General features: G+C 56.7%; 6 protein-coding genes across 6 annotated transcripts in view; 3 read left to right on the top strand and 3 right to left on the bottom strand.

Moving 5' to 3' along the window:
• The window catches only part of LOC103069352 (PDZ domain-containing protein 7), a 17,756-nt gene extending 16,604 nt beyond the window's left edge, over window positions 1–1,152 (top strand). Inside the window, 3 exon segments of the mRNA XM_082931497.1 lie at window positions 228–328; window positions 750–1,028; window positions 1,030–1,152. Coding sequence (XP_082787623.1) covers window positions 228–328; window positions 750–1,028; window positions 1,030–1,152 — 503 coding nt within the window.
• A 632-nt stretch (window positions 1,153–1,784) lies between these two features.
• On the bottom strand, window positions 1,785–9,071 carry LZTS2 (leucine zipper tumor suppressor 2). The gene is made up of 5 exons (XM_007470355.1): window positions 8,989–9,071; window positions 6,032–6,481; window positions 4,741–5,403; window positions 3,955–4,206; window positions 1,785–3,132 (listed from the first exon to the last, which is right to left on the bottom strand). The coding sequence occupies exons 2-5, from the start codon at window positions 6,437–6,439 to the stop codon at window positions 2,449–2,451; spliced, it is 2,007 nt and encodes a 668-aa protein (XP_007470417.1). The 5' UTR covers window positions 6,440–6,481; window positions 8,989–9,071; the 3' UTR covers window positions 1,785–2,448.
• LOC103069070 (transcription initiation factor TFIID subunit 4-like) lies at window positions 7,375–12,065 on the top strand. The gene is made up of 5 exons (XM_007470455.1): window positions 7,375–7,411; window positions 9,014–9,214; window positions 9,298–9,530; window positions 9,612–9,857; window positions 11,700–12,065. The coding sequence occupies exons 1-5, from the start codon at window positions 7,375–7,377 to the stop codon at window positions 12,063–12,065; spliced, it is 1,083 nt and encodes a 360-aa protein (XP_007470517.1).
• A 2,901-nt stretch (window positions 12,066–14,966) lies between these two features.
• TWNK (twinkle mtDNA helicase) lies at window positions 14,967–20,225 on the bottom strand. Its single transcript, XM_007470354.1, has 5 exons — window positions 18,374–20,225; window positions 17,941–18,181; window positions 17,698–17,805; window positions 17,252–17,393; window positions 14,967–16,189 (listed from the first exon to the last, which is right to left on the bottom strand). Exons 1-5 carry the CDS (start codon window positions 19,614–19,616, stop codon window positions 15,869–15,871), a joined length of 2,055 nt encoding a protein of 684 aa, XP_007470416.1. The 5' UTR covers window positions 19,617–20,225; the 3' UTR covers window positions 14,967–15,868.
• Window positions 20,226–20,337: 112 nt separating this feature from the next.
• Window positions 20,338–21,012, top strand: MRPL43 (mitochondrial ribosomal protein L43). Its single transcript, XM_007470352.1, is given in 4 exon segments — window positions 20,338–20,468; window positions 20,559–20,665; window positions 20,784–20,980; window positions 20,983–21,012. Coding segments are annotated over 4 exon segments (465 nt in total).
• Window positions 21,013–23,470: 2,458 nt separating this feature from the next.
• Window positions 23,471–23,663, bottom strand: part of SEMA4G (semaphorin 4G) — an 8,938-nt gene continuing 8,745 nt past the window's right edge. The window contains exon 15 of the mRNA XM_007470353.1: window positions 23,471–23,663. This exon is cut by the window's right edge and continues 30 nt beyond it. Within this exon, the coding sequence (XP_007470415.1) occupies window positions 23,471–23,663 (193 nt within the window).

Here is a 23,663-nt window from a genome sequence, read left to right as displayed (position 1 = left end):
CTAGGGGACCTGGGACTAGGGAAAGAATCGGGGTATTGGGATATAGTTGGGAGGGTCCATATTTGGGAGGTTTGGGGTCTAGAGTTGAGGATTGAGTAGTAATAGAATCTGGGGGTTTGGGAGAAGTTGGGGGCTCTCTATCTGGGGATGGGTCCTGGGTTCTCCTGGGAGCTCTGAGCTTTAGGGGTGTGGATGCACGGTAACCCAGTGTTTCTCCCTCTCACTAGGCATCAGCATTTCTGGGGGCATTGAGTCCAAGGTGCAGCCCATGGTGAAGATAGAAAAGATCTTCCCTGGGGGCGCCGCCTTCCTCAGTGGGGCCCTTCAGGTGGGTGAAGGGCACCCAGGCCCACTCCCTAGGCCCAGAGCTGAATTCTGGCAGGGGTCGGGGCTGGTACATGCTCATCTTCCAGCCAGACATGTTTAGACCAGGTCATGGGAGGAGGCTTGGGAGCAGCGGGGTTAGGCCTGAAGGATGCGCAGACCTAGGGAAAAATCTGTCCCCTCATGCCAGCCTGCGCCTGAGGGTGGCCCATCCTGTTACACCGCTAGCCCCAAGGGACAAAAGGCAATTGTCTGCACCCCACCCTGCCCCCAACCGGCTCTGGACACAAAAGTCCCATTGTCCATCGCCTCCGCCCAGAGGCCAGATGGGGAGGAGTGTCCTAGCTGGTGGAGGTGAGAGGTTGGGTGGTGGTGTGGGGTTGACCTGAGGAGGGAGGTCTGTGATTCTCCCACCCCCATCCCAGGCTGGCTTTGAGCTTGTGGCCGTGGATGGAGAGAGCCTGGAGCAGGTGACCCACCAGCGGGCAGTAGACACCATCCGCCGGGCTTATCGAAACAAGGCTCGGGAGCCCATGGAGCTTGTGGTCAGGGTCCCCAGGCCCGACCCACTGCCCTTACCCTCTGACTCATCAGCCCTCACTGAACAGTGGCTTCCTGGTGACCATTCCCCTGCCCGCTGACCCCTTGATGGTACTCCAGCTACCTCCCACTGGCTCCCAGAACCTCCCATCAATGAATGCCCTTCCCACCCATACCCAGACCCCTCCCGCTGATGCCAGGCTTCTCCAGCTGACCCCCAGCCCAGTGCCCGCTCCAGTCTTCCAGCCTCCTGATACTAATCCCGGACTCTCCCCGGCTACCCCATAACTCTTCCCACTGACCCCAGAGAATCCTCCTGCCATCCCCTGGACCTCACCTACTAACCTTTTCAGGCCTCAAGAACCTCCCACTCCTGCTTGCCTTGCCTACTCCCAAAGCTCCACACTGGTGGCTCAGATCCTCTCCCCCCACATTCTCCCTCTCCAGTTGTCACTAAGGCTCTGCCCATTCCAGATAAACTTGGTGTCAAGGACAAGGTGCTACTGGGCAGCTCTGTCACCAGCTCACTATCCCCAACCCCCCAAGACAGGAAGGGGGTTGGGAAACCCAAGGTCTGGAGCTTGGGATTGGTGTGCACTTTCTCATGATTCCCCCAGTGAGGGACAGGCACTCTCATCAGATAGGGCCCTCAAGGGGGTCACTGTATCCAGCCCCCAGCCCCAAGCAGTGTTCTGTGCAAGGGACAGGATGGGAGTCTTTTCTAGTTTCTCAAACCCCAAGAGCCCATTTCATGTTGTGGTCCACTAGGAACTCAGATTTTCTGCTGGATTTGTCCCTCCCCCATCACCCTTACTCCTCGGAAGACCTCCATGAGGGGTTAGGGGAATAGCCAGCAAATAAAGAGGGTGTGGGGGCCAAACGAGTTCCCGTAATCTTTATCCAGCACACTCATCATTTTCTAAAAACAAAATTTTTTTTTAAATTTTTTTCTTTGGGTTTGTACAAGAAATTTACAATGTGAAAAATATACAAGTGAAAACAAGGCCATAAACCTGGGTGTGGGGGAGGGGCCACTTGGTCACAAATACAAATAAACAAGACATTTCTGAGTTCTTCCTTTGGTCTGACTATAGCCCCCTTACCCCAGGAGAGAGGCTGCAGAGCTGGAACCTGGGGATCAGACCCCGCTCCCAGCCCTGTCCCCCAACACGGGCAGGGTGGGGACAGGCACATCTGGAGTAGCTGGTGCTGTCTGGCTCGCTCTGGCTGTGTGATGGGGAGAATGTGGAGATGAGGGAGCCCCTTCCTCTTCCCAGCCCCCTGGCTGGGTGGGCTGGAACGCTGCGGGTGAATGGGGTTGGCAGAGTGGCAATGGCAGTAGTTGGTGAGTGAAATAGGCTGAGTGAGTAGGAGCCTCTGGGTGACAGTGAACACAGGGACCTTCAACGTGTCTGATCTTGCTCATCCAAATCATAGGGCAGCCCCGAGTCCTTGACAGAGGCCCAGAGGCCTGGATCACAGGGGACAGGTGGTCCTAGGGCCCTCAGACTTCGGGGCCCTCAGTGGATCTAAGGCTACCATCTGCATTCAGTAGACCTCCCCGCAGAGCTGGATGCCAAGGCCCTAGATTTCGGTGGCAGTGATCTCCTCCAGGCAGATGCAGGGAGCTGGCTCTGCCAGGCCCAGGTCCGCGAGTTCCCGGGCCTCCAGCTCCAGGCTGAGCTGCTGTAGCTCCTGCTCCAGCTGCCGGTTGCGTCGGTACATCTGGATGTAGTTGTGCTGCAGCTGCTTCTGGTAGCGGATCACCTGCTCCTTCTCCGCCTGCCAGGCCAGCCGCTCCTCCTCGAAGCTGTCCCGCTGCTCCTCGCCTCGCCGCCGCTCCCGCTGTAGCTCTGCCCGGAGCCGCTCCACCTGGGCCCGCAGGCTGCCCCCAACTCCGGCTGCTGCCCGCTGTGCCTTGGCCTCATCACTCTCTGCCAGAAGGAATGGGTCAGCAGTGGCAGGAGGCACAGGGGGTTCCCGGAGGCTGGCCGCCTCAGTGTCCAACTGCCCAGCTTTCTCCCGCAGCCGCTCAGCCTCCTGGCGGTGGCGCTGCAGCTCCTGGGAACAGGCCTCCAGCTCCAGCTCCCGTGTTCGGGCCGCCTCCTGGAGGCCCCGCGCCCGGCCCTCACTGACCCGCAGCGCCGCCCGGGCCTCCCGCAGCGCCACTCGGAGGGCCACCAGCTCGCTGCCCTTCTGCACCAGCTCTGCCTGAGATTCCTTCAGTTGCTGCTTCAGGAGGGAGATCTCGCCTGACTTCTGGCACACCTGGGGGTGGGAGATAGTCAGAAAGGATGGTGAGAAGTGTTCTCCCAGGGTGTTAGGCCCTGACATCATGCTGGGCATCTGGGGAGAGGTGGTTTGATCATTATACCCATTTTACAGATGGGGATAATGAGACAGCTATTAATTGGCTACGGTGGAATACAGACCCAGATCTTTTGCTTTCAAAGCTGGGGTCTTTAAACCATCACAAAGCAGTAGCGCCCTGGGGACTGGGTGGTGGCGGGTTTGGTAGGAGTGGAAGCAACTGAGGGCAGCTCCCACATTTCCAGTTGAGAGGCACTACGGTATCCTGGTGAAAAGCAGAGACACTGGAGCCAGACTGCCTGGGTTCAGATCTCAGCTCAGCCACTGACTAGGTGTGATCTCTGGCTCTAGCCTTTCTGGGTCTCACTTTCCTCACCTATAAAATGAGGATATTAACAGCATCCACTTCGCAGGGTTGTTACGAGGATTAGAGAATATACTCTACATCACATGCTTAGAATAGTGCCTGTTGAGCAGCAAGCACTACATTCTCATTCTTATTATGGCGGGAAGGCAGTGGATGGGAACGTTACTGGCTACGTGAGCACTTAGACCAAACCAATGAGGAGACCAAATGTGGAGGCCCAAGAAGACCCACACCCAGAAAGGGAGGTCAAAGGGGGAGCCTCATCTCACAAAGGTGAGGAAGGGGAGGCCCTCTGGGGGTGGCAGGTGAGGGGGTGTGGCTGGGCCCCTCCTTTCAAGGCTTACTCACTCCCCACCCCCACCCCTACCCCCCTGCCAAAGGCCGGGCTCCCTGCCCATCCTGGTCTGGCCCACCTCCCACTTGGTCTCCTCCAGCCGTGGCCCGAGCTCCCGCTGCTCCCGCTCGAAGGTGGCGCAGCGCCGCTCCAGCTGCTCACGTTCCTGCAGCAGCTGTGCAAAGTCATCCTGCAGCTGCCGCTTCTCCTGCTGCAGCTGGAACACCTGAAGCTGCAGCAGCTGTTGGGCCCGCTGTGCCCGCTGTGCCTGGACCGCACCGTCCTCTCGCAGGGCCTCGCGCTGCCAGTGCCGCTGCCGTTCCTCGTACACCTATGGGCGAGAGGGTAGGCCTGGGTCCTGGTGGCTCCCCCAAACCTCAAGCCCTGGCCACCCCCAGCTCCCCAGTCACCGACTGCCCTGGCTCCCGTCCTGGGCTCAGGGAAGGTAGATTCCATTCAATGATTCCAATAATTACAATACCAACAGTAGCAGCTACTTTTATGAAAAGCGACACAACAACAATAATAACAGCAAGCACTTCCCAGGTGCCAGGCATTAGTCTAAGCACTTTACACCCTTCACCCTACTTAATCTTCATGATAACCCTGAGGCCAGGAATATCCCCATTTATAGATGAGGAAACTGAGGCTCAGTACAACTAAGTAACTTGCTCAAGTCTGAAGGACAGTAAATGGTGGTGCTGTGTCAACCACTCTACAGTGTAAGCCAGACAGCTGGGGTGGGGATGGGGTCACAGTGCAACAACCCGACACCTGCCCCTCAGCACAGACAGAAATGCTTCTTGTATTCCCAGCACCTGTGGATGTCCTGCCATGCCACCCCTGTCACTGCCACTGACCACACCCGGCACATGGTCACCTCGCTCTCGTCCAGACTGTCCCGCAGCTGCTGCAGCTCTGCCTCCCGGTCTCGGAGCTTTCCTTCCAGGACGCAATGCAGCAGGGCCTCGTCCGAAGGGGGTGGAGGGGGTGGAGGCGGTGGCGGGGAGCGTTCCCCACAAGAGCTGCTGTCAGGGGAGGCCCGGGGACCGCTGCCCAAGAGCCCCCCGGCCATGCGGCCCCCCAGGGAGCCTGTGCTCTTGCTGGAGGAAGATCGGCCGCTGTCTGAGTGGGAGGGCCCAGTGGGGGCCCCTCGGGCTGGCCCAGGCAGTGCCCCCCGCCCAGGGCCGTGGGAAGGCAGGTGCCCGCCTGGGGAGCTGGTGGCTGGCTCTGCACCCCCGGTGCTGTAAGTGGGCAAGCTGGACAGTGAGTTTCGGCCAGAGTCAGATAGAGTTCCCGATGGACAGCTGCTGGCCCAGCCACTCAGTGTCAGGGGTTTGTCGGCAGCCGAGGAGGAGGAGGAGGAGGAGGAGGAGGCAGGGCCCCCAAACAGCTGCGTTAGGCTGCCTTGGCTTCCTGACAGTCCGGCGGCCCGAGGACCCAGGAAGCTAGGTAGGGATGGTGCCCCTCGAGGTTTGGGCAGCACTGGCTTGAAGGCTGTTGGGCGGATCACAATTTTCTCCATGTTCTGAAATGAGGTGCCACTTGACAATGGGGATGAGGCCGCCCAATCTTTCAAAGCCCTTATCATACTCCCTGCCCTCTCTCATCCAGGGTCCCCAATCCCCATATACTAATAACAATTGCTACCACTGGCTGAGGGCCTCCTGAGTGTCAGCTTTATGTCAAGCAATTTAAAACGTTCCTCTCAGATCATTACAACAGCCATACAAGCAAAATATTATCGCTATCTCATCCACAGATGAGGAAATGGAGGCTCAGCAGAGTTACGGGCCTTGCTCAAATTCAAACACATCGTTTTAAGTATAAAACAGTATTTCTAAGCATTTATCGAGTACATATTACGTGCCAGGCGCTAGGTTAAACACTTTACACACATCATTAAATATAATTCTCCCAACAATCCTATAAGAGTTGACCTATTACCTCCATTTTACAGATATAGGAACTGAGACTCAGAAAGGTTAAATGACTTCTCTGAGGTCATACAACCAGAATGAGGCAGAGTTGGGATGAGAACCCAGGTCTGGTGAATCTGGAGCCCACACTCCTCCCTCTAAATAGGTCTCCTAATTTCGGCTTCTCCAGGCGACCCCTGATTCCACCCAGGCCCCAAAGGAAGGGCTGGTCCTCACCTTCTCCAGCTTTCCAGAGACAGGGATGAGCTTTGGCGGGGGACCGCGGAGATGGGCATTGCGTGCCCGCTGCTCTCGGGCATCTTCGATGTCACTGCTTGGGCTGGGGGGTGACTCTGTCCGGAAGTCTTCATTGACGTAGGTAAAGTTGGTGCCAGGGACAGCCTTCCTGGGGGGCACAGCTGGGCACAGCGGCTCCTGTGCCTCATAGCCACCCTGCAGCAGCCCATCCTGCTGGCGGAAGAAGGTGGGCCCAGGGGGACCGTGATGGCGGGGAGGAGCTGGCCCCCCAGGGCAGGGCCGGCCTGAGATGAGGCTGCTCACGCTGCCCATGGCTGGAGCTTGTGGGGCAGTGGCGGCCTCAGGAGCGGGCTCCAGTGGCACTGGCAGCGTCTGCACAATGGCCATGGCAGCAGAGGCTCAGGCCTGGCCAAGGGCCTCCAGGGAAACCTGTGAGCAGGGCAGTGGTGTCAGTCTCTCCATCTTGAGCTCCCTTCCTATATAAGGTCTCGAGTTCCTCCTGGTCCTTTGTCCCAGGTCAAACAGCCCCCTGACATCAGTAACAAACACTGATACCCTCCCCCCAAGGCATCCCCTTCGAGTCTTGGCAAGAACCTCAATTATCCCTGGGCCCCAGGCCACTGCCCAATTCTGGTCTGAACATGGCTGAGGACTGAATCTACCAAGCAGGGATGATGAAGGAATGGGGCCCCACAGAGGCCAGGACTCAAGTTAGGGAGGGAGCCCTCTCTACCAGCTCCCAGCACCAGTCCTTGGTCCCCTGGGACAGGTGGCCTCATTAGAGGCAGTCTGGGCAACCTCAGGGGTGCAGTCAGCAACTCAGATGGTAATTAGGAAACAAAGAGCTAAGGCCAGGCAGTGCCCAGCCTCCCCGAGCTGGGCCTCAGTTTCTCCCAGACAGACAGGCGGCAAGGGTGGAGCTGGTCAAACAAGAACTCAGAGCTCTTAGGGAGCCCACAGGTACCCTCTGGGGTCTCCTGCCTCCAAGAGGTGGATGCAGGCTCATGCCTGTTTCCATGACAACTAGCCTCACCACACCCAATCAGTCAGGCCTAGAGAAGCCTACACAGACCCACTGCCAACCCCTATGAAACCTTCTAGCTTTGGACATTCCCCCGAGTAACCCCAAGGGGATGAGGATAGAAGCTCTACCATCACCTCTGGCAGCTGCTCCAAGATCTCATTTCCCTGGAGCCCAGGGAAGAGGGCTCCACCTCCCCAGGCCCTGATCCTTCCTGGAAGGGGACAGCAAGTCTCCACCCGGAACTCCCTCCCCGGTCCTGAGGCTGAAGACCAGGACTCAGGCATCTGCTGAAGTCATCATGCAGAATGGGAGCCAAGAAGTGGACAGAGAATTGCGTAGGAGTAGGAGTGTTTGCATCTTACTTATTTGTGCGTGTGAAACTGTGTGTACAAAAGCATGAATCTGAGCACTGTGTTTGAAAACATCATGAATGAATGTGTGAGTATATATCTTTGGATATCTGCATTAGTACATTCAGATATACATGCATATGTATGTGAACTCACATGTGCATATCTTACAAAAGTGTGTGTGTCAATAGGATGTCTCTCTCAGAAAGTATGTGAAAGTTACAAATGCATACATAAGTGAATTTGTGGTGTATGACTGTGACTATGTGAGAGAAAATGTTTGGTTAGATGTCCATTCATATATACATGAGTTTATGTATCTTACACAAGTGTGTAAGTAGGAAATGAGGGTGCACAAGTGTGTATAGAGCACCGTGTGTGCATGGGAGCATGTGAGAGAGAGGGTGAGAGCCTGGGTGGCACGCAGGGCCAACTGGGTGAGTGGGAGCCTGGTTTATGTCACTCACTGGATTGTGGGGAGAGGAGAGACACGTGAGTCTTTGCTTGATCTGCTCTCCTTCATTCTTGCGTGTGTTCCGTTAAGTCCGCCCCCACCCCCGCTCCCCGCTCAAGTCAGACGATCTGGAGAACCAGGGGGGTGTCCAGACTGAGGAAGGAGGAGCTGGGAGCTGGGGGTCGGGGTGACTGGTGTCCACGGAGCAGGGGCAGGGGCTGAGTCCACCCCACAAGTGCCAGCCCTGGGCAAAGTCAATGGAACACCCCCTCCTCTGCCCTCTCCCAGACCACTCCAGGGCCTGAAGGAAACAGTGGGGAAGGGGCTTCTTAGGGGGCCATGGGGGCTGGCATCTCTGTCTCCATTTCCCCACTTCTGTGAGCACAGAGAAAGTGGAAACTGAGGGGAGGAGACAGAGAGATTCAGACAGGGACCCAGAAGACAAGAGACAAAGACTGAGAGAGGCCCCAGGGTCAGGCAGACCCAGTGAGCCGGGGTCCCTGCGCGGCACAGAGCCAGGAGCCCCTAAACCCAGAAGAGACCCTGAGCTGGGCCCTGAGAGCCAGACACCCAGGGAGCCTGCGCCAGGCGTCTGGAGAGCCAGGCCCAGCCAGCCTGGCTCCTGCTCTTGAAGCCAGAGAGAGAAGGAGGGGCAAGTGGAGGCTCCATTTTGAGAAGTGCGTTTGTGGCTGTAGGAAGGGAACCCCTAGCTCTCCCCAACATCCTTGAGAAACCGCTCCGGCACAGCACACACTCCCCCCGCCCAGTGGGGACGACTGAGGGCTGGGTGCAGCCGGGGTCCGAGGGAGGTCTGGCCGAGGTCCGAGCTCCCACAGACCTGTTATGGGGGCAGAAGAGTTCGGGAAAGTCTCCCCCTCACCAAACTCCAAGGACCATCCAACGGGATCAAGTCTGGGATCACGAGTTGCCATTGCGAGACCGGAAGCCGGGAGCCCCCAATCCACCCTCCGGAATCCATCCCCCCCTCCGACCCCCGCCGCTTCCATAAAGTGGGGGCAGCTGTAGAATGCCGCCTCCCCAGGGACCTCGGCCGTGCATAAGTTAGGGTCACCCCCAGGTCGCCTCCCAGCCCCGGCCCCCCCCTCACCTCCACCGCGCTGCTCCATGCTCAGCCCCGGGCCGCCCCCAGCGCTCCACAGGCGCGCCGCCCGGCTCCAGCCCGCGCGCCGCTACTCGGAGCGGCCCGGTCCGGCCCGGCCCCGCCTCCGGGGAGCCCCCGGCCCGGCCCGGCCCAGGCCCCGCCCGGCCCAAGTGGGCGGTGCAGCGCGGGGGAGGGTCCGAGGGGCGACCCCGCCCCCGGGGCGCGGATAAGCGTAGGCACCCCGTGTCACGCGTGTCCGGCGAGGCGCACGCACGCAGGGGCTACGCAGCGGGACTCAGGTTCCCTCCCTCCGAGGCGTGGCGGCTGTGTGTCTGGAGGCTCGGTCGGCTCAGGACTTGGCGGCAGCGGCTCACCCTGTACCCCTACCCGAGCCCCGGGGCCAGCGGCTGCTGATCATTGTTCGAGCACAAAGGGCCAGGCGCCGCGGCGGCCGCCCTTCCCCCTCCGCTGCTCTGGTCGATGCCAACCCCGCTCCCCCCACCCCCGACACACTCTCCGGCTTCGGAGTCCAGAGAGGGAGGCCGAGGGTCAGCTGCCCCCCATTCTGGGCTCTGCGCCCCAGCACAAGTCGGGGGCCGAGGTGTGGTGGGTGTTTGCCCCACCCGCAGCGGGTTGGAGGAGACACGCTTGGATTTGCGGAGGCGGCGCCACCTAGCGGCCTATTCGGAGAACACGCCCAGTCACCTCCAACCTTGGGGGGTCCGTACCGACTCCCCAGCACTGTGCCCTCTCCCATTAGAGCCCAGGCCTCCCCCGAGCGCGGCTCTGTGCTCCCCAACCTTCCCTCCGAGTCATTTGCTAAGAGAGAAGTCATTGCTCGAGAGGCAGCCCCTGGGCCCCCAAAAGTCACTGGGGTGAGCTGGTCCAAACTTACAGGCCTAGCCTACACGAGCCTCACAGCCGACAACATTCCACTGTCTTCTCAGGGTCAGGGATATTCTCACCCTCTGGCAAACAACACGGTCTTAACACCCACACGATCTTTCCCACATTCAGTCTCACACAGCCACAATCACACAGTCTGTCTCGTCCATCACAAGGTTCCATGTCCCTTCTTTCCATAATCTTCAGGCCAACTCACAGAGATACACTCGGTGTCACACGCCTAGTTGTGCACAAGCTTTCACAGCTCGAGTTCCTTCACACCCAGTCACAATCTTAAATACACTTCGTCTCCTAAGTATTTTTCACACTGACAGTCTTATTCACAGTCACAAAGACAACTTCTTACACATACACGTTGTATTTCACAAACATTTTAACACATAGACTTGCCCGTAGGGGTCTCTGTGACCTAGTCAGGTCAGCTGATGCCCGCACCCCTGGGCAAGGACAGCCTCCTGCCCCCTAACCCCGCCCCCCAGGGCCAAGGCCAGCCGGAGCTCCTCCGCCCCAGGAAGGAGCATTCCCCCCCTTCCAGGCCACAGCCCTGGCCGGCTCTCAGCTCTATTTTTAGCTCTATGGAAAGGGTTGTTTTTCTTTCTTCTTCCCTGTAAAGGGAAACATAGCCCAGCCACCCTCAGGCTCACCCTAGACCCTCTGCCTTACAAGAACAGACTGAGCCCCCCCCCACCCCCCCGTGGAGACCCCCTCTGCTGGGCTTACCCTGGTCCCAGCCTCCTGGGACACCAGGAGCCTCCTCCCCTTTCTGGCAGCCTGCCCAGAAGCTCAGGCAGCAGCTGGGCTCAGCGAGTGTGTAGAGGTGGGGGGTGGGGCAGGGAGGGAAGCCGAGGGCCGCTGCCCACTACCTCATTCCCTGGGGGGAGGGGGGCCGTCCTCCCTTCTACCAGAGGGAGATAGGCCCACTCTGGTATTGAGGTGATGTGTACGCTCATGCATCATCTGGGGAAGGGGGACTCCCACTCTTGCATGGGTGGGCCTTCTGCTTCTACTTTGGGGGTAGGAGCTCCCAGTTCTGCAAGGAAGAGTGATAGTAGGAAGGGGACCCACAGGCGCTCCCGCAGCTGCTCCCTGGGCTGGAGGACCGGGCGGGGGCTGCTGTACACTGCCATCCAGAATAGCACCCCCTTCAGGGATACTTTCAGGGATGGGGGCACCACGTTCCGGAGAAGGAGGACGAGGAACCCAGGTAACCCCATCCCAGCGCAACAGTCTCTGGTCCTCCTGCGGTACCCCAACTCCAGGGGGCGTTGTGTTCCCATTCCTGGGGGAGGGCTTATCACCTCCAGGAGGAGAATGAAATACAGCCCGGCAAGATACCTGGCAAACTTGCAGAGTACCGCGGAGGGAGGTTCCCGCCCCGAGGCTCGGTGGGGGGAGCACAGCCCGCTGGTGGGCGAAGCGATCACGTGCTCAGCGCCTGTTTACGTCCTAGTCTTCACCTGCGGGCGGCAGGGAAGCAGGAACCTCCGGAGGTGTCCCACCCGGCCCGCCCCCATCCGCGGTCACTGGGCGGCTCTTTCCTCCCACCCCCGTCAAGTACGCGACAGCAGCGCGCCCTGCCCGCTGGGGGATCCTCGCGAGCCAGTGGCGCTGCTCCACGGACTACTAGCGTTAACTCACTGGGCGCGTCCGCCCCGGAATGCACGTGTGTTCGTGTGTCTCCAGTACGCGTGTGTGTCTGTGTGCGCGCGTGTGTGGGCCCGTCAGGGTGAGTTTCCGTGTAGGTTCCCTGTTCAGACTCCTGGCCTGCGGCCCCCGGACCGGGGACCCCCCTCCTCAACCCCAATCCCCAGCTTCCCCAGATCGAGAAAGTTCGCTCCGGGGCGGCGGTGTGCGGCAGGCGAGAGTTCCTGCACCTCCGCGGCCCCACCACTCACTCACCCAGCGCCACCTGCACCGCCGTTCCAGCTTCCTCCGCCCGGCTTCTGCTCCAGAGCCGGTACCTCCTTGCCGCGGACCCGCCGGCTCCCAAGCCTGCTCCCGGTTACGGACTCCCAGCGCCCGCCCGGCCGGGCTCGGTGGAGCGGGGCGGGGCGGCTGAGGCCGCGCCCCCGACCCCGGCAGGGGAGTGGTTTGCGCAGCACCCCCTCAACAGCCGACCCAGTACCCAGCCCAGCTGTGGCTCGACGGTGGCCCGAGACTGCTCCTCTGGCCTCTGACTTCACAACTTACTGGATTTGGCTTTTGACTTACGAAGGGGCCAGTGGCGCGACAGCCAAGCTAAGCTACCTGGCTGCCCTAAGCAAGTTGGCTATAGGGCTTTACTGCCACCCTCCTCTGCTTTGTAGGGAGCCCACCCTAGTCCACTCTCAGCCCCCCCCCCCCCCCCCCCCCCCGCCTCAGACACAGGGGAAACCCCTGGGAATCAGACAAAGAAGGCTCGGGTTTCACCAAAACAGACCCAGCCCTTCCTCACACACACCTCGGGGCTGGGGCTGCCCGAGGAGAACCAGCGTCTCCCCCTCCCCTGGAGTAGGTGTCTGCCCAGGTGCGCAGGCTTGCCAGTTCTGGCCCCGACGGAGTATGGCCAGGTTTCTCTCAGGCTCATAAAGTTCCACCCACAGGCACAAACAGGAAGTTGACCTGTATTGCAGGGAGCCACAAAGGGCTCCCACCCTCCATGGCACTCAGGCAGCCTGTGATGTCTACAGGTATCTGGGCCATATTTGCGGCCTGAGTACTTGGGCAGCAGGAGTCCTGTGAGTTTAGTCCCTTCTCAAACCCATTCCCCGTAAAGGGATGGAGGACCAAGTCTGCCCCTCACAGGCAAGTGTGACAATGAATCTGAGGGCAAGGCTGCAAATCCAGCTGGACTCTGCTGGGCCAGGCTCTTCCTCAGCTCTCAGGAAGATTCTTAATGTCCAGCTGGGCACAGGCAATTTGCCTCAATTCACTCTGGCTACATACAGGGACAGTGACTCTCAGGGATCTTACACAGGACCCAGGGATTAACTACTGCTTTCTAGGCTCCAGGGACTCCTGAACACACTCTGGGCTAATTTTGATGTGAGGAGTTTAAGGCAGGTGTGGAATGGAATGTGTTTGTATAGGGGGTGGGGCTGGGGGAGCATTAGCTTCCCCTCCCCCCCCCCCATTCTGGTTTGTGCAGTGTGGGGGCTATCTGCTAGGAGGGTGGGGCAAGACAGGCAAGTGTGTATCTATCCCTCTAACTACAATTCACACAGAGACCTCACAAAAGTCCCCTAATGGAAATCCCTAAAGGATTTCCTGAGAACACACCAGGCATCCTAGGGAGACCAGAATATGGAACCCACATCCTTATAGGTAGGACTGACCTGGTGGTGTGCATCTGGAAGGCATGGCTGATGTTCAACGTTATAGACCCTGGATGAGGCCTAGACCAGCCAGCGGCTGGGAATGATTACTGCAGGATTAGGAGGCCTGGCTCCAGCCAGTCTGGGAGAGACCCCCAAGAAGGGAGGCCCTGGAGGAGGTCCCCCCTCCCTCCCCCCCAGAGAACAGCTTTGCTCCAGGGTGTTTCAGGAGACAATTGTAGCCACAGTTCTCACACACCACAGATCAGAGAGACCCCAGACCATTCCACAGGGTTCCAGAGCCCCCTCTTAGGTTGACAGGGAAACCTTGATAAAGCAGCCCTGCTTTCAGGAAGCAGGAACCCCACTGACCCCACCACCCTTTACAAAAGGCTTCTCCCCAGCCCCCTTAGAACATCTTGCATTCTCATCATGCTTGCAGGCAAATCTAAAGGGAAACAGACTTTAGGATATCAGAGGAAGTGAGATGGGAAAGTGTCACCATTTAGCAATATTTCTTAAAAAAAATTTTTTTTCATTAGAAGCAGATTTCTTTCTTTTTTTTTAATATTTATATATTTGGCTGCACGGGGTCTTAGTTGCAGCAGGTGGGATCTTTATTTTTTAATTGCGGCACGTGGGGTCTAGTTCCCTCACAAGGGATTGAACCCAGGCCCCCTGCATTGGAAGCACCAGAGCCTTAGCCACTGGACCACGAGGTAAGACCCTTAGCAATATTTCTGACAGGTCTCTGGGTAAGTTATCTTACAATCTCCAGCAGGGTTTCTTAAAAATGAGGAGTCCTTCAGCCATAAAAAGAAATGAAATTGAGTTATTTGTAGTGAGGTGGATGGACCTACAGACTGTCATACAGAGTGAAGTAAGTCAGAAAGAGAAAAACAAATACCGTATGCTAACATATATATGGAATCTAAAAAAAAAAAAGGTTCTGAAGAACCTAGGGGCAGGACAGGAATAAAGACGCAAATGTAGAGAATGGACCTGAGGACACAGGGAAGGGGAAGGGGAAGCTGGGACAAAGTGAGAGTGGCATGGACACATATACACTGCCAAATGTAAAATAGCTAGCTAGTGGGAAGCAGCCACATAGCACAGGAAGATCAGCTCGGTGCTTTGTGACCACGTAGAGGGGTGCGATAGGGAGGGTGGGAGGGAGATGCAAGAAGGAGGAGATATGGGGATATATGTATACATATAGCTGATTCACTCTGTCATACAGCAGAAACTAACACACCATTAAACAATTATACTCCAATAAAGATGTTAAAAAAATAGGTTCTGCATTTTTAAACAAGAGCCCCGGTTCTGACACACACTAACATAAGAGAAAAGCTGAGAGGGTACAAGAGGAGGGAAATGTATGGGGCGGGGGGGGGGGGGCGCGTGGCCAGATAGGAATATGCTGAGCTTGGGTCCACGAAGAGAGGTCAGTGAGTGGCTCATGTCACAGAGGTACAGCTGGTCAGGCAAAGCCTTAGGCATGGGGCCCAGTGATCCACACCTCTGCCAGGGATCACATGGAGATCCTCAGGGAAGACAGATAAAGAAGCACCATCCTGTCTTCCCTAGGCCACAAAGAGATGTAAGGGTGTGCATGAATGAAGACCCTTTAATACCCCTGCTATCTTGGGAGTGTGCAGCTCAGATTGGGTGGGGGAGGGGACCTATCTGCTCCCAATTCAAAGTGAGAGGAAAATCCAGTTAAGGACTGGGGTGACACCCAGTGGTCAAATAAGAAAAAGCACAGAAACAAAGGCAATGGAACCTTTTTTCAGTAAAACTGGAAAAGGCTCTACAACGTCATGATTGCAGCCACTCCAGCAGTCCAAGGCAGCATACCATGGAATGAGTGTCTAGGTGGCATGCACCCTGGGCTAACAGCTCCCTTCCATGGCTCTCTTCCAGGCTTCCACCTTTGTGGCTGTCCCTGGTATTATAAGGGCTGAGCACCTAGATCCAATGGTAGTAAGCACTACCTCAAGGCAGGCTCCAGAGTGGGGAGCAGAGGAGATTGGTATCCACCATGTCGCCCCTTGGCTCTGAAAGCCTGGGCTGGAGTTTTGGCAAGAAGTCCCCTATACCCCTCCAGCTTCAGGGGGCCTGACCCCACTGCTTTTACCTCAACTTGCTCATTCCCACCTCAGGGCCTCTGTATTTACTTTTCCCTCTGCCTGGATTCCTTTCTCCAGATGTTCACATGGCTCAATCCTAGTTCTTCAGAGGCCCCAGCTCAAATGTCCTCTGCTCAGAGACACCTTTTCAGATCTTAATCTAAACTAGCCTGTAAGCATTATCACATTACTATATTTTTTTTCCTCTAGAGCATTTTTTCACTATCTAAAACTATGTTTTGTATGTATTTGCTCATTGCTTATCTTGTCTCTTCTACCACATTACAGGTTCTGTGGAAGCAGGGACCTCATCTGTCTTGTCAGTGCTATATTCGCAGGATGTAGAACAAAACCTGGCACACAGCAGGTTCTCAAATATTTGCTAAATTGAATTCTCTTGCAATGAAACCCTGCCCTAGGCTAGGCCCCTCAGATTGAGAAGGGCCCATAGGTCACAACTACAGGACAGAGGCAGCCCTAGCAGAGGACTAAGAAAGAGTCTCTACCCCAGCCTGTCCTGGCAGGCTCATTTCAGCGTCCAGCTCTGCAATGCCTTCACCTTGAAGGCTTGGAGAGGTCTGGCTTGTTGGGGTTGGGGGCCTGGTCAGAGTGAGTCTCAGAGATCTGGGGCACAGCCCCCTTTTTGCCAGAAGAGGGCTTTTTGGCCACTAGCCCATTGTCATCCTTGATCTTCTTGAGCCGGGCCTTGCTCTTTGGTGGTATGGAGAAGGTGAGAGAGCTCTTGTTGAATTCAAGTGGGAAGACACCTACGTCTCCATCAAAGCGGTTCTTGGACACCTGTAGATACCGTTTCCCTGGCCCAGTTACCAGCCTCCTGTCCTGCAGGATCAGAACATTGTCTGCTTCCTGGCTTGCCTGGGGGATAAGGGGCAGAAGGAGGAAGGAGCAGTGAGAAGACATGAGAGAAGCACGAGGCAGGCTGAGGGTGCAGAGAGAGGAACAGCAAGCCCCCATCACCAGCGCTCTCTGAACTACTGACCAGAATGCTGGGGCCACCTGAGCCTTCTAGTTCCCTGACAACCCTGTTGCTGTCCCAGATTGTGTACATGCTGTTCCCTCTGCTGCTAACATTTCTGGCTCCACAGCTCACTCAACCCGAGCTCCTTATCATTTAGGTCCTGGTCTAAATGTTACACTTCATCAGAGACCATTCTTGATCCCTGTAAATAAAAAAGGCACTACCATCTTTCCACTTCTGTGTTATTCTCTCCCCCAGTTCCATGTCTGTTCCATTGTGGCACATAGTTTGTGTTCCTTGCCCTGTAATCCCCGTGCCCAGCCCAGGCTTGGCGTGTAATAGGTACTCAGTGTACCACTGGAAGCTCCAGGATCTGGCTGGTCCCGCTGCCCAGAAGTCCCTCCCACTTATTTGCTTATTTAACACCTATTGTTGGACAAAACCCAACCCAACCTCTGTTGACACATCTTCTAGGAAGTCTCCCCCCAGGCTGATTCAGATGCCTTTTCTCTTTTCTCTTTTCTCCCAATACCTGTGCTGCCTATCATAGCGCTTATCATACTGAGTTGTAATCACTGTCTCCTTTTTTCCCTGATTTTCTTTTGGATGCGCCACGTGGCGTATCGGATCTAAGTTCCCCAACCAGGGATCGAACCCGCGCCCCCTGCATTGGATGCACGGAGTCTTAAACACTGGACCGCCAGGGAAGTCCCTCACTGTCTCCCTCTTTTCCCCATAGAATATGTGAGTTCCTGGAAGGCAAGCAGGGCAAAAGACCAACCATTATCAGCCTTTGTATTCTAGCACATGTGTTCCTCATGTCATGGCCCCAGAGGCAAGCTCCCTCCTGCCTGTTCCAGATGGACAGTCAAGATGATTTAAGGCCGAATGAGGACTGTCCCTGGTCACACCTGCCCCCTCTACTTTCCATAGCTTGAGCTCCTCTAAAGCCCACTTACTTTGGCTGAGCCAAAAATGGATGCTGTCTGTAGTTCTTTATCATCATCTTCCTTCCGGGGGTGAATGACCAGTGTCACATGGCAGCTACTGTCTGTGGCAAACTTCCGAAAAGCCCCGATGATGTAGTCTTGAGCTGCAATCCTACCCAACAAAGAGGTTACCAGACACAGAAGGACAAGAACAAGCACATACTCCTGATTCGTTAACATCCCCCACAAAGCACCACCTCACTCTACTTCCCTCTACCCAAGGAGTCACACTTAAGTCCCTGTCCATACTTCCCACTGCCACACCCCACACCCCTACAAAGACAGAAATACATATGGGATGGTATGTTCCTGCACATATGTTAGAAAACAAGAGTACAGTGCGTCTGCCCAGAGGCCAGCTGCCTGAGAAGATGTGTGTCTAAGTGGGTTACAGCTAGACAAGAGGAGGATGTCACCTGTCTGTGGACAGCTGCTCATGACCCATCATGAATTGCAGATTGTCGATAACCACGTGACAAATGTCATACACGTAGACTGCATGTTGCATTGTGTCTATTACAGTCCTGGGAAGAGGAAGAGACAATGAATTCGAGAGTCAGTTACAAGTAATCTCCAGACCATGGCAGCCAGAAAACTCTGTTGGGAGTCTGTTCTCCCACCCTCCTATTCTTTGAAAGCTCCAGGCCTGGGAATCTCACCTGATGCTCTGTTGCCCATGAAAAGTCATGAAATAGAGGGGCAGGTCCTCAAAGCGGTCGGCCCACTCGTCATATTTGTCCAGTTGCTCTTCCAGTCGCCCCACAGCGAACTGTGTCAGCATGACCCGGGCTAGTCTCACGTTGCTGATCTCAAAGCTACCCCATAGTGTGTTCACTCCCTGGGTACACAAGTCCAGGGCATATTCACTGATGAATGTCGTCTTTCCACTGCCTGTCGGCCCTGCATGGGGGGTTGAACACAGACCCGGGTGAGGAGTAAAGCCCTACCCTTGAAACCAAGACATGCACGGAGCTTCAAAGTTGGGAGGGGAAGGCGCCTCTTCAACGTTTACTGTAGCCCAAAACCACATGCTTCAGTCATCTGACCCTCTGCCCCCAAACCTGCCCAATGGGTGATTTCCCAAAGGGTCACCTGTGAAGACTGTCAGCTCGCCCTTCCGATGTCCCTTCAAGAGACGATTGAGGTCGGGGAAGCGGCTCCAGCGAACGCCAGCTGCCTGCTCCACATTTGATAGTTCTCCTAGCACCTCCTCCCGAAGCTGCCGGAAAGACACGATAGACTTGTGCCAGGCAGGCAGGGCAGTACGCAGAATACGAGAAAGATTTAAGCCTTGGTTCAGAGCCTCCAGGGGAGAGGGCTGCTGGTCCCCAGGCCGCACCAAGGAGCATCGTTTGGGGTTCAGTTTTCGGGCGAACAACTTGGCAGCTTCCCAGGACCGAAGGTCATCCCCCAGCCAGAGCACAATGCGTCGGAACTGTTCGAGGTAAGGAAGCAAGGCAGGGGGTAAGCAGGCTGTTCCTCGGGGTAGGGCAAGGGTGGGCAGCCCTGTGGACTGGCTCAAGGCCAGGCTGTCCAGCTCACGACTCGTCAGCACCACCTCAATATCTCGACGACTGATCAGGGGTAACCCAAACAGGTTGTGGAAGGCACCAGGCTGGGGGATGGTGGTCTCCACATAGTGCACTCTGTTACCCTGGCCTTCGGCCCCTAGTAGCTTCAGGCCTCGTAATCCCAAACCTCCAGGGGAGAACCAAGGAAAGACAAGGCTGTGAGCAGGCCGCAGGTAGCGCACACTGAAACGCTTGAGTGTGTCATCTGTCACTTTGGTGAGGCCAAACATCACACGAGCCAGCTGGGCCTCTTCTGGTTCAGGCAGCTCCCAGAGAGGTACGGCTCGGTCCCAGATCCTCTGGACCTCCTCACTGTCCTCAGCTTCTGGGGCATCACTAAGCAGGACCCCTTCTCTGGCCCCATCCCCTCGCCCCTCCACGCTGGCCTGGAAGTCTTCCCAGCTCCCCTCAGCTAGGCTGGTCATGCAGAGGAAGCGGCCTGTGGTCTTGTCAATGAAGAGGCTGAAGGAAGTGGCAGCACCAGTCTCGTCCTTGAGCTTCGAGGCACCCACAAAGGGACTAGGTGCCCGCACGCAGCTGTGCCCATCCTGGAAGGGGATCCCATGGGCCCGCAAATATTGCCGGATTTCAGTTGCAGTTACAGGCAACACTGGTACCTCCAAGGGGGCGAGAGCCTCCTTCCTGTACCGTCTGCGAGGAGGGCCCAGGGACAAGCTTCGTGGCAGGCCCCTCCACCCCATCCACGGCCCACGCAGTGGCAGCAGGATACGGAGGGGGTACCCACTTCGGAGGAGGACCCACATTCCTAGTCAAACGGGGGAAGTCACTGCTTGAAATGCCTTAGGTGCCCGGTTCGGGTGCCTTCACTACTAGGTCAGACCCTAGGGATCCTGCACGCAGCTCTCTTCTCCCTCTGAATCCTCTTCAGCCCCTCTACATTGCCGCTTCACATCTATGCCAGAGGACACGGTCCTTTCACGTCCGTGTCCCTTTGGCCGGTTCCCTACCTCTGAAGTCCTCCACAGCTGCTCCCCCCGCAGCCTCCCCTCCGCGCCGCCCCTCGCCGATGCGGTTTTTCTCGATCATCTCCTCGCCACTACGGCCCCTCCACTGCCCCTCCTCGTCGTCCTCATCTCTGCGGCCGCCTGCGTCCCTTCCGCAGTCCCTCTCCTCTGAGCCCCCTGCTAGAGGACCGCTCCGCCGCTCCTTCCCTCAAGGCGACACCAGGCAACCTGAGCGCCAGTCCTTCGCTCCCGCCGAGCTCCGCGCTCAGAGGGACGCCCGCCGCGCCTCCGCCGCGTGGCTTTCTCGGCTCCACTGCTAGGAGCTCCGCCGCTCCTGACCCCGGCCCCGAGTCACCACTCTCCTCTTGCCCCTGTCGCCTGCAACATGGGTCACTCGCGCCACTAGCCACGACCTCGGAAACAAAACTGCCGCGCCGCCAGTGTTCCAGGAAGCGGAAGCCTCAGGTTAGTCCCGCCCCCACACTGCGAGGCCGGGCTCGAAGGCTTCGGAGCTGCGGCCATGACGGCGCGCGGGAGCGCGAGCCGCTTCCTGACCAGTGTCCTGCACAACGGGCTGGGTCGCTACGTGCAGCAGCTGCAGCGTCTCAGTTTTAGCCTCAGCCGTGACGCGCCCTCGTCCCGCGGCGCCAGGTGAGCCGGGGAAGGGCGCGGACGTGCGACTCCAGGCCGAGGTTGCCCCGGGTCAGGAGTCACCTTGCTCACCCTTCTCCGGTCCCTCAGGGAGTTCGTGGAACGAGAGGTGACCGACTTCGCCCGCAGGAACCCCGGGGTCGTAATATACGTGAACCCGCGGCCGTGCTGCGTGCCCAGAGTAGTGGCCGAATACCGTAAGTGGGGTCGGACGAGGGCTGGAGGGAAGCGTCGTAGGGCTCGGCCCGCTTGCCTGCCGCTCATGTGACCCCTGACCCTCTTCCTCTTCCTCTTATCCCCCCTCCCTTCGGCCAGTTAACGGGTCTGTGCGCGAGGAGAGCATCCACTGCAAGTCGGTCGAGGAGATCGCCACCCTGGTGCAGAAGTTGGCGGACCAGTCGGGCTTGGACGTGATCCGCATCCGCAAGCCCTTCCACACGGACAACCCTAGCATCCAGGGCCAGTGGCATCCCTTCACCAACAAACCGACAACGCTGGGCGGGCAGCGCCCTCGAGAGAGGTCCAGGATCCTGCCCCAGCCTAGCGGCTAACTCAGTGAAGAGTTGCGCCACCTACTTCAGTCCCAGGGTTTGAATTCTGACCCCAGTAGAGTGCCAGTAGAGGTGGTTCTTCCTTCTGGTTTGGTTCACGGGAGACAGATGGAGCCCACCAAAGGGGAAGCTGACACCAAAGCTTTTGCTTGGGATAAAGAAGAGCTGCCTGTTTCTTTTTGATGTCCCCTGTGAGGGGCAGAGACTGAGTCTCCTAATTCTGATCCAGCTGACATCTCTGAAACCCGAGAGTCTTCAGATTTTACTGGATTTTCATTTCTTAAATCCAGATCTCAAATCACAGTGAGAGGATTTAAGGCTGGCTTCTGAAGAATCCCTTCTGTCCTGTTTTTGCAGGCATTGACCAAGAGAGAGCTAGTACCTTATACCCTGCTGTGAGCATGGCATTGGGCATGGTCCTTTATATCTGTGAATGTGTGCAGATTAGAAAACTGAAGTTAATAAACTTGTCAAGGTCACACTTGAAGTCTACTTCAAAATATGCACATATTTAAACTGTAATGCCATTTTTTATCTTAAAACCAGAAGCAAAATGAATAATAACTCTTCAGGATGGTGTAGTATCAAAGGCCACGTGATTAATCTAGGCTTGACCCTTGGAGAGAGTGATTCTCAGGCCAGCTGATAAATAGGCGGCATCTTCTATGCTTAGCTAAAAATGAGGCGAGGGATGAGGGGAGATGGTGAGAAAAAGAGCCAGGAGGTAAAAACCTAGAAACTGTTGTATGAATTCTTGAACTGTCGTAATTTTGTTTGTCATCCCTTATCACCATGATCAATAAATAGAGCCTTTAAAAAAGGACTGTACCTGCCCAGGACAGTCAGGATGGAAGCTGAGGATCCCAACTTCCTCTGCAGATGGTTTTATGGGAAGCAAAGCCAACCCTGCAGCACCTTTACCATAGGCTCAGAAGCCTGTCCCCTGGTGATCAGAAGACCAGTCTAGACCAAGCAGACCACTCACAGCTGTGGGGAAGGAGGGTATTTATTAACCAACAGTGGGGGGGAGGAACTGAGCCCAGCCTCCCCACCCCGTCACATGCCTCTCCCGCCTCCCTGGGTCGTGAGCGGGGGCATTCCTAAAGAATGGTAGCCAGTTTACAATAAATACATTCATTGTGGGGTAGAGGGGGGAGAGGCTGGGTGAAGGGCAGTAAAAATCCCGTGGGACTCCACGTTCTCAGCTACAAAAATAACAGTCACCCTCACCCAAGGGGAATGGGGGAGCTCAGTCAGGTTTTGATTGTCCCATATGGGCCTGGAGACTTCAGAGGCCCCTGGACCCTGAAAGTGCCCCGGTGAGGTAGGACAGGGGTGGGAGCCAAACATCCAAACTCCCAGCCTCTTATCCTTTGCATAGTTCCAAGAACGAGCTTCATGTGCCAGGTGAGACATCAGATCTCTTCCCCTACTCTGGTCTAGGGGTAGCAAATGTTTGGTCCACAAAGGGGAGGCTGGCTCATTGAGTGCAGTGTTGGTCACCCGTCCTAAGGAAGTGTCTGTGAGGACAGCTAAATGGGAGAGAGCTCTCCCTCTGAAATGTTCATGGATCAAATCCAACAGACACAGGTCCAGCGCAGCAAGGGGAGGCTCAGAAGGTGCATATGAGTGGAAATGTAAGCACATGTTCATGAGGAAGACCATGCCTGGAACTGTCTCTGTCACTCTTGAGAGTGACTAAGGGGGTAAGGAGGCTGACTTACAAGGGCTGCACATTAAGGGAGAAGAGGGAATGATGCAGTAGTCTTACCTCCCCAGGCTGGCCTGTTCCCAAGCTCTTGCCAAAGAGGTCATCACACAGGGCTGGGACTACAGGAGAGGACTAGGTAGGATGGGATGTGGCAAATTGGGAGGGTACCCAAAGTCCAGAAGAAGGGATGAAACAAGAATGCACCAGGAGGTGGGGGTGGGGGCCCTGCAGCCCAGCTGATAGACATTCTTCCATGTGCACACGTGAATGTACACAGGGCTCAGGTGGTTCTGGTGGCTGGCAGAGGTCTGTTTTCAGGACCATCCAGCACATAGGGCCATGCAGAGGGTGGTGACATTGAGGCCATCTGGACCTGCAGAGCCCTGCCTGGGAGAAAGAAGGGTTTGAGCAGATGAACGGGGCAGGAGGATGGCATCCTCTCCTCCCAAGTGCTTAGGTTAAAAGGGAACAGGAGCTGGCTCTGGGTCTGCAGAGCCTGAGGGAGCACCTACCTCTGAGGAGCACCGGCTGGCCTGGGCTGCTCACAGATGGGTCCATGGAGACTGAGAAGGGGGCTTTGGCTGGGCCTGACTCTGGCCAGCCCTACAGGGACATCAAAAATTTGGGAGAAGGGCCTGGAATTGTAGGGATGAAGGTAGGGTGTCTGTGCTGGGGAGGCAGCGGCCCAGCCTGGGGCAGACAGGCTGGTTTGGAAGAGCATTTGTCCTGGGAGGCTGGGCTCAGACAGAGCTCTCATCCAGGTGCTCCACGAGCTGTGTGTGCTTCCTCTTCTCCAGGATGCGGCTGAGCTCCTCTGTGAAGGAGCAGGGCCCTGCCGGCACTCCATTGTTGCTCTGCCTCAGGAGCACGTAGCTATTGCCATTCATCCTGCGCAGCCGGCTGGGCAGTGCCACCAGCCCGTTGGTCAGCTCA

The sequence above is a fragment of the Lipotes vexillifer genome, unplaced genomic scaffold (genome assembly GCF_000442215.2).
Source record: "Lipotes vexillifer unplaced genomic scaffold, Lipotes_vexillifer_v1.1 scaffold916, whole genome shotgun sequence".
Classification (NCBI taxonomy): Eukaryota; Metazoa; Chordata; class Mammalia; order Artiodactyla; family Lipotidae; genus Lipotes; species Lipotes vexillifer.
Note: the sequence above shows the minus strand (reverse complement) of the source record. Positions and strands in the feature narration are given on the sequence as shown.

Excerpts from the sequence above, each read along its gene's own strand:
- LZTS2 (XM_007470355.1), bottom strand. The coding sequence starts at position 6,439 with ATGGCCATTGTGCAGACGCTGCCAGTGCCACTGGAGCCCGCTCCTGAG. Across the intron at positions 5,404-6,031 it reads TCTCTGGAAAGCTGGAGAAG|AACATGGAGAAAATTGTGAT; the intron begins GTGAGGACCAGC and ends ACCTCATTTCAG. Across the intron at positions 3,133-3,954 it reads TGGAGGAGACCAAGTGGGAG|GTGTGCCAGAAGTCAGGCGA; the intron begins GTGGGCCAGACC and ends TCCCACCCCCAG.
- LOC103069070 (XM_007470455.1), top strand. The coding sequence starts at position 7,375 with ATGCAGAATGGGAGCCAAGAAGTGGACAGAGAATTGC. Across the intron at positions 7,412-9,013 it reads AGAAGTGGACAGAGAATTGC|CCCCGGGCCGCCCCCAGCGC; the intron begins GTAGGAGTAGGA and ends CTCCATGCTCAG. Across the intron at positions 9,215-9,297 it reads CCCCCGGGGCGCGGATAAGC|GCGTGGCGGCTGTGTGTCTG; the intron begins GTAGGCACCCCG and ends CCTCCCTCCGAG.
- TWNK (XM_007470354.1), bottom strand. The coding sequence starts at position 19,616 with ATGTGGGTCCTCCTCCGAAGTGGGTACCCCCTCCGTATCCTGCTGCCA. Across the intron at positions 18,182-18,373 it reads CGAGCTGACAGTCTTCACAG|GGCCGACAGGCAGTGGAAAG; the intron begins GTGACCCTTTGG and ends CCCCCCATGCAG. Across the intron at positions 16,190-17,251 it reads CCATTTTTGGCTCAGCCAAA|GCAAGCCAGGAAGCAGACAA; the intron begins GTAAGTGGGCTT and ends CTTATCCCCCAG.